This window comes from Lepus europaeus, chromosome 5 (assembly GCF_033115175.1).
Source record: "Lepus europaeus isolate LE1 chromosome 5, mLepTim1.pri, whole genome shotgun sequence".
Classification (NCBI taxonomy): Eukaryota; Metazoa; Chordata; class Mammalia; order Lagomorpha; family Leporidae; genus Lepus; species Lepus europaeus.
The window spans coordinates 38117334-38125702 of NC_084831.1; the positions used below are offsets into that span (position 1 = coordinate 38117334).

The 8369-nt window shown below is 60.8% G+C and overlaps 1 protein-coding gene across 2 annotated transcripts; it reads left to right on the forward strand.

Moving 5' to 3' along the window:
* The first annotated feature begins 800 nt into the window (after nucleotides 1–800).
* On the forward strand, nucleotides 801–5184 carry DMBX1 (diencephalon/mesencephalon homeobox 1). 2 transcript variants are annotated; one of them, XM_062193320.1, is made up of 4 exons: nucleotides 801–957; nucleotides 3372–3550; nucleotides 3794–4142; nucleotides 4733–5184. In XM_062193320.1, exons 1-4 carry the CDS (start codon nucleotides 804–806, stop codon nucleotides 5182–5184), a joined length of 1134 nt encoding a protein of 377 aa, XP_062049304.1. In that variant the 5' UTR covers nucleotides 801–803. The 2 variants fall into 2 exon arrangements, with proteins under 2 accessions (XP_062049304.1, XP_062049303.1); XM_062193319.1 differs by having other exon boundaries at nucleotides 804–955; nucleotides 3355–3550.
* The last annotated feature ends 3185 nt before the right edge of the window (nucleotides 5185–8369 follow it).

Below are 8369 nucleotides of genomic sequence, written 5' to 3' on the forward strand. Positions count from 1 at the left end.
ATTTGCAGACAGAGAAACTGAGGGTCAGAGAAGTTGTGGGCATACTTTAAAAAGTTTGTGGCAGGGCTGGCACTGTGGCTCACTTGGATAATGCTCCCATATGGGCGCCGGGTTCTAGTCCCGGTTGCCCCTCTTCCAGGCCAGCTCTCTGCTGTGGCCCGGGAAGGCAGTGGAGGATGGCCCAAGTGCTTGGGCCCTGCACTCGCATGGGAGACCAGGAGAAGCACCTGGCTCCTGGCTTCAGATCGGCGCAGCGCCAGCCGTGGCAGCCGTTGAAGGGTGAACCAACGGAAGGAAGACCTTTCTCTCTGTCTCTCTCTCTCACTGTCTATGACTCTACCTGTCAAATAAATTTAAAAAAAAATTGTGGCAAATGGGATGAAAAGATACATTTTTCAGTGAAAAAAAAAAAAAAAAAGAAACCCATGAAGGTTTTTTTTTTTTTCCCCCATAATAGACATTTCCCACAAACTTTTGGAAGTACCTCTGGGAGTTGGTCAATGCCACAAAGCTCCCAAGGGGTGGAATTGAGAGTCTGACCCAGGCAGTCCGGCTCGCCTGCCCGGGGTGTTAAACCCTGTGCTGGTGCTGCTGAGTGCAGCAACTGGGGATGGGGGAACCGGGGAATACCCACAGGGGCCCTCTCGGGGCCAAGACAGCTGCTTTCTGATGGGGAGTCTGAAGCCCCTGGGGCTGAGGTGGGCCTCCAGGGCCTGGAGCGGGTTGGGGTCTCCCCTGGGGAGAGCCCGAGGACCCTACCTCATGGCCCCTCACCCGCTTCCTTGTCTGCAGTGGAGGCCGCCATGCAGCACTACGGGGTGAACGGCTACTCACTGCACGCCATGAACTCGCTCAGCGCCATGTACAACCTGCACCAGCAGGCTGCCCAGCAGGCCCAGCACGCCCCCGACTACCGGCCGTCGGTGCACGCGCTTACACTGGCCGAGCGGCTGGCTGGTAAGGGCGGTGGGGTGGGGCCAGAGGGGCTGGGGGAGGAGGGGACGGCTGAGAACCCGAGGCAGAGTTGATTCAGACCCCAAGCAGGCGAGCCCTCTGGGGCCAGCACTGTAGCCCGGGTGGGTATTCATTTGCTCCGTGCCACAGATGCAGACATTGGGGGGGGGGGGGGTATGGGACGGGTTCAGAGTGTTTCAGGCATGGGAGGCACAAATAACAAAGGGCAGACACCGAGTGAAGCGCCCTCTTCCTGGGAACCAGCTGCCCGGTCCCCAGGACAGTGGATTATTTGTCTCTATTTCATGAACAAGGAAACCCAGGCACCAAAGAGGTTAAATCTGGGCAGGAGTGGGGTTGGAATGTGAGGGTATGGCTGAACCTGGGAGCTCTGGAGAGCACATGGCCGTCGGCACAGGGTCTGCCCATTCACTTCTCTGCTCGGAGCCCGAGTTTACCTTCTACAAAAGGGGCAAGTACAGCCCTCCTCCTACGGGACGGCGAGGAGGCTGTTGGAGACAATATCTGCAAAGCATGTAGCGGAGTCTGGTGCCTTCTCAGAAGCCATTATTACCGAAGGCCCAAGGGAAGCAGCGAGGACCCGTGCGGGGCTGCCCCTGGTCCCCGCACTCCTGCTGCCACTGACTGTTGCTGCCCAGGCCTGACTGCCCCTCGGGGGCTGTGAGCAGGAGCTTGACTTCCTGGGAGGTGACGCCACCTGCTTTGTCCTGGCCCAGGCTGAGCCTTGAGTGGCTGGTGGACCCACACGTGGGTGGGCCCAGCTCTGTGCCAGCCAGGCAGTCCTTGAGGACTTCAGGGATACCAAGTGCCCACGAGAAGACATGGCCAGTGTGTGCCACGGTGGGCAAGCTCAGACAGCAGGATCTGTTGGTGTAGGCAGGGAGGGCTTCCTGCAGGCCTGAAAAAGCCACAGCATGGAGGGCAACAGCATGAATGGAAGTCGGGCAGAATCTGACGAGTCTGCCTTGGTAGGGTGCCCGCCCGGCAGAGAGGGTGTGGCCAGTCCCACTCCTCTGCACCCTGCCAAGCCTCTGGGCCAGACTCACTGGGTGCAACGGAGGCCTGGTCACATCATCTGGATCAGTGTGGGGCTGAGAAGATGGGGTGTTCAGCTCACTGCCCAACCCCCAACTCCAGGAGGGACTGAGCTCCAGGTGGGCCTTTGCATGGGGGCCTGGCTTTCCAGTGGGAGGTGCAGCCCTAGGAGTAAGGAGCCCAGCCTCCCCTGCTGGAGCCGGCAGGGGGATGGAGCTGTTGCCCCCTCAACCAGTCCCCACCTTCTCCCCGGCTCCAGGGTGACCAGTGTGAGCTGAGGGCTTGGTCTGGGCTGCAGTTAGGGGCAGTGTGCGAGGGGTTCAAGGCTGACTCTTCCAAAGAAAGACTTTCGGGAGCCCTGCTGCCTTCTTTCTATGTAGAGCGCTACGGATGCCTCCCCAGCCCCAGGACTCGGGAGCTCTGCAGAGAGGCTGAGACAACCCAGGTTCCCTTCAGCACAGACAGGGGAGGGTCCACGTATGTGGGATGGGAGGTTCCTGTTAGACAGAAGGGCAGGAGGCTGGACGTGGCCCTGGCTGACACTGTCCTGAGTGGCTTGCCTGTTCAGACACCTGAGCAGGCCCACGGAACCCACGGCCCACCAGCCCAGGCTCCCTTCCAAACCTGCAGTATTGGAACCCGGTCTCTGTCCTTCTGTCCATGGGGTGGCAGCCAGAGGGGTCCAGGTGGGCGTAACAAGCCTGTGCAGAGCCCGGGGGGCCTGCCCGAGCCAGGCTTTCTGTTCAGGGGACAAAGAGGAGGGGTCTCAGGTCCTGCTGTCAGAGACTCGCTGAGACAGTTACACGCAGGGGACAGAAAATCAAGGGCTGGTGAGTTCTGCCCAAACCTCCCCTAAATGACCTTGAGATGCTGAGGACAGCCCTCCGCTAGTTCTCATGGCCAGGGCTGGAGTCCTAAGGCTAAGGAAGCCTTAGTAGCCAGAATCTAAGGGCCATAGGACAGCAGACCACTGTGACGTGATTGTAATCTGACTTAGGGATCATTAGTGTCCCCACGCTCAGAATCTCACACTCGGTTTCTGAGATGTTAAGGATCTTAGGGCAGCACCCACCTCCCATCCCCAGAGCCAAGTAAGGACAGCTGCCCTCAATGACACGCTGACAGCCATGCTAGAGCTGAGTTAGATCTCTGAGGGCTGGCAGTGGATTGTGGGGTGGAGAGACCTCCGAAGTCCTGTCACAGGGAGAGAAGATGCGTGGTCTCCAAGGGCAAAAGGCCAAGGCCGGCTCGGCAGCAGCCCAGGTGTCCGTGGCGGGTCAGAGCAGGGTGAGATTCGCAGCCTATTTCCCATAATTAAATGGGCCCCCTCTCCTTGCCCTCCAACGGCTGTACATTTCAAGACATCATCTTGGAGGCCCGCTATGGTTCCCAGCACCGCAAACAACGCCGCAGCCGCACGGCATTCACGGCCCAGCAGCTCGAGGCCCTGGAAAAGACCTTCCAGAAGACTCACTACCCGGACGTGGTGATGCGTGAGAGGCTGGCCATGTGCACCAACCTGCCCGAGGCCCGGGTGCAGGTAGGGCTCGGCTCCCTGGTCAGCCTGGCTCCCCGTGGCCCGGGAACAGGCATTGCCTCCCTCAGGGCCAAGGTGCACTGGTCTCCCCATCACTGCCGTCAGGGGTAGGAGGGTGTTTTGGGAGGGATGGAGGGGGTGCATTTCCGGGGGGGGGGCAGCGGGATCAGTAGTCCTCTCCCAGAGCACCCCGGCCCACAACACCTGCTCTGCCCCAGCTCCGACCGCCCCGCTCCTCGTCCCCAGGTGTGGTTCAAGAACCGCAGGGCCAAGTTCCGGAAGAAGCAGCGGAGCCTGCAGAAAGAGCAGCTCCAGAAGCAGAAGGACGCTGAGGGCTCCCACGGGGAAGGCAAGACGGAGGCCCCGACCCCAGACCCGCAGCTGGAGGCCGAGCAGCCCCCAGGTCTGCCCGGCGGTGAGCCCCCCGCAGAGCTGCACCTGAGCCTGTCCGAGCAGTCAGCCAGTGAGTCAGCCCCCGAGGACCAGCTGGACCGGGAGGAGGAACCCCGCGCAGCAGCCGAGGATCCCAAAGCTGAGAAGAGCCCTGGGGCTGACAGCAAGGGGCTGGGCTGCAAGAGGGGCAGCCCCAAGGCAGGTGAGGCTGGGGAGGTGCACAAAGGCGCTGGGCGCTGCGGCAGGGGGAGCAGCCGGCTCCAGCCGGCTCCAATGGGCAAGGGCCTGGGCACACGACATGGGCCAGGGCAGGGGTTGGCCAACCACTGGCACTCAGGGGCATGGCGAGCTAGACAGCACAGGAGGGGGCAGACCTGTGCCAGGTGTTTCCTGGAGAGGAAGGTTCCCCAGGGTGGGGGGTGGGATTGGCTGGTGGGATGCGGGCACTTGGGGAAACTTCATTTGGAAGTATCCCAGTATTTTAATAAGCATTGCAGACAAAGCCATGCACACTAGGTTCGTGTCCTACGGGCACGAGGCATTCCCCTGTGTGGCCTCCGAACCCCAGCCAGAGGATGTCCCACACCGTGAGCTGAGAGCTGGAGGGGCAGGAGCCGTGGACAGGAGAGGGGACAGGGAGGTGACAGCTCTTGGGAAGTAAAAGAGACTCCCCAAGGACTCAGACATGGAGAGGAACGCAGCCAAAGCCTTGTGTCGACAGTGCCACAGGGGCCCTGCCGGCACATCAGTCCCCTTGTCCTGAGCCCTTGGTGTTTGCTTCTCCACTTGCAGATTCCCCAGGCGGCCTGGCCATCGCTCCTGCAGCCCCGGGGGGTGGCCTCCTGGGCCCCTCGCACTCCTACTCCTCGTCCCCGCTGAGCCTCTTCCGCCTGCAGGAGCAGTTCCGCCAGCACATGGCGGCCACCAACAACCTGGTGCACTACTCGTCCTTCGACGTGGGGGGCCCCGCCCCCGCGGCCGCTGCCGCCGCCGCCGCCGTGCCCTACCTGGGCGTCAACATGGCCCCGCTGAGCTCGCTGCACTGCCAATCTTACTACCAGTCGCTGTCAGCAGCTGCTGCTGCCCATCAGGGCGTGTGGGGGTCCCCGCTGCTGCCTGCGCCCCCTGCAGGCCTGGCGCCCGCCTCGGCAGCCCTGAACAGTAAAACCACGAGCATCGAGAACCTGCGGCTCCGGGCCAAGCAGCATGCTGCCTCCCTGGGACTCGATACGCTGCCCAACTGACTGTCTGGCCGCCAACCCAGCCGGGGGTCTTGGGTGCCCCCCTCCCAGCCCCGTGATTATCCCCAGAGGGCTCTCAGGGAGTTGACTGTGGGAGCCCAGGGGTCCTGGGGCCCAGAGTCCTGCTCCCTGACCCCCGTGCCCAGAACTTCAGCCCGAGGTGAGACCCACACACCCTCTGCATGGCCCTGCCTGGACCCGGTGGAGGCTGCCGGCGAGGAGATGAGAGGCTGGGGCACCCCTGGCTTTCCTCCGGGAGCTCAAAGCTCTCCCTGGCTAGAACCCCCACCTCGGAACTGCCCCCTCACCCCTCCCTCCGTGCTCCCCCCTAGTAAGTGGATTGTGGAATGTGAGATATAAATATAAATATATAAAGCTATATTTTCAGGCACCTGCCTGCCCCAGGCCCCCTCTCCCGCTCCGGCTCCCGTCTTCTCCAGCACCACCTTGGCTGTGGCCAAGGCTCTGCAGCAGGCTCTGCCCTTCCCTCCCTCATCCCCCCTGTCTCGGTCTCCTCTCCTTCCTCCCCTCCTTCCCTTCTGCCTGCCTCTGTCCTGGTTCCTGCCCAGCCTCCAGGCTCCCCACCCCGATCTTTCTCCCACGTCTCTGCCCCCTGCCCTTGGTTTCTCCTTTGGTGTTGGCTGTGTTTGTGTCTCCAGTCCCCAAGCTTCGTCTCGTTGGGGGTTGTGGCTTTTTTGGTTGAAGTAACTGCTTTTCCCTGCCTTCCCTCGGCCTCTGCTTCTTCCTTACCTGTCTCCTCCCCGACCTGCACCCTCTCTGGGTTTGGTCCCAGAGCACCTGTGGAAGCGAGGGCTTCTGTGCAGTGGTCATTGGCACAGACAGGTGTGCTTCTGTGTGTGGCCGGGAAACCCAGCTCAGTAACCTCCCTTTCAAAGCTGTGTGACCCTGGGCAAGCCTGTAGCCTCTCTGGGCCAATTTCCCCTTTTGAATTAAATGTCCTGTAAGGTCCATCCCAGCTCTAACATCCTGCATTTGTGCTCACAACCTTGCAAGACAGAAGTTTTTAGTTAAACTAACAAACAAGGCTCTCAGTGAGGATCGTACACAGAAGACCTGCCATGGGTGCTGCCTCAGTTTCCCAATAGGTGCAGTGGGTCCCTTCCAGTTCATACAATCTGGATTTGATCCTGCTTTTCTTGAATTCCAGTGCCAGTCCATGGGGCCGCCCCATTTCCATACCTTTGTATGGCCTCAGAGACTTTGGGCACAGGGAAGGGAGTGGCTTGGGCAGACTCCTGGTCATGATGCTCACCACCGAACCCCTCCCTCCTGCTTAAAGAAGCTGAACTGTAAACCGGGGTGGAGATTCCCACGCTGGCCCACCTCCTAGCAGGTGCCCAGGTAGCCTGGCTTGTAGAGCAGGCAATGCCCATCGCCTCGGGACATCAGGCTGAGGCTGGGGCAGGTGGAGAAGGCTCTGGACAAGGAACAAGGGAGGGAGATGGTGGCCTCAGCCAAGAAAACCATTTACACAAAGCACTAACGTCAGACAGTGGATGCTGGGGCAGGGGAAGCTGGCTTCCAGGGGGCCAGAATGCAGGCGCAAGAGCTCACCACTAGGGGGCGAGCAACAAGGTTTCCGAACAGGAGGTGTCTGGCTGGGATCTGCAGTTAGGAAGGGATGTCCAGTATCAGAGGAGAGACACAGGGGTGGGAGGTTGGCAAAGACTCCAGAGAGACAGAAGCGGCCTGGGGCTGGGGCCCACGGCCCATCAGCTGTCCTTTGGGGTCAGCTCTGCAAGTTCTGTTTCTGAAATGGAAAAAAGTCTCCTCTGGACTAGGCAATGAGGCTGAGCATTTGTCTGTCCCTGGGTGCGAGCGACTCACTGGACCTTAGAATTCAACGGTCCTAGACATCATCACCTCCTCCAGGACATCTTCCTTGACCTCCTAAGTCCACCCTGGAGTCATGTTCTGGCATGGCAGAACCTGAGGCTCACCTAGCTGTCCCTGGATCTTTAACATTCCTCTCATTGGTCTCACTGCAACCCACAAGGCCAGAGAAGGCAGGGAAGGTAAGAGTGGCTCCTGTCCTTGGACGGATCTCAGGCTAGCTCATGGCACCAGCCTCACTGCTGGAAGCACTAGAGAGCACGGGGAGGGCACGCTTGTTGGTGGCACGGTGTGTGTCCTAGTGGTGCTGGGGTCACAGGCTTGAGTGTGCCCCCCCCCCCCTGAAGCTGGAGCCCCTCCCTGCCTGCGGGCCACCCCAGACTCCAGCTGTCCCTTCCTCCTGCCTCACCTCTCTCTCCAACTTGCAGCCTCCCTGCCTCTGCTTCCTCGCCCCTCCCAGAGCATGGCTGGGGGCCTGGGCGCCCTCCTCCATTCCCGGGCTGGCGGGCTATACAGACTGCTTTCCAAGCCAGCTGTTTTGTGACCGTTTGTGCTTAGAGGTCGTGCCAGCCTGTGGCGGAACCACTGTGTGCTGTATTTATTTATTCTGTTAGTTGAAATAACCAGACTCGCGGTGCCCCCTCCTGCCCCGCCCTGGCGTGGTGCAGCATGACACGCCGTACGTGTATCTGTCCGTCCGTTGGTCTTACTTTCTGTGATGTCGTGACCTGTTCTCTGTCCTACTTGGCTAATAAAAAGGAACCCAGCAGCACAGCCCTCGGTCCTGTTCATTCCCAGAGAGGCTACGGCACAAGGTTTGTTCATGGCCTCCCAGGCGCCTGGCCAATGGCAGGGAGACAGGCCTGCCTGGTGGTTGGCCACGCCCACTGGCCCTGCGGCTCTCTCCATCAGCAGTCTGGGGTGCCAGTGGGGGTGCCAGTGGGGCCAGGGGGTGGCGAGGGAGGGCCCATCTTCTCTTGGCTGTTTGGACCCCACCCAGGCACAGGCAGCACAGCCCGGCCCAGGGGACATGTGGGGGGGAAGAGGGGGAGTACTCGGGGTGTAGGGTAGGGGCTCTGCAGGATGGAGAGGGCAGGGGATGCTGTGAGGCACCACAGGTAAGTCAGGGCCAAGAGGGAGCGAGAGGGAGGGGAATAAGGGGTCTGCCGGGGAGGGAGCTCTGTCCTCAGAGGTGAGCAAGCAGACAAAGAAGGGATTTCTGTTCTGGTGGGACGGATGTGTGCACGTTGTCCTAAGTGTGTATGTGGCCGTGGGAACCTGGGAAACCGGTGCCATGGGTTCCTGCGTGGCTGCCGCCGGCCTTCGTGTGGGTG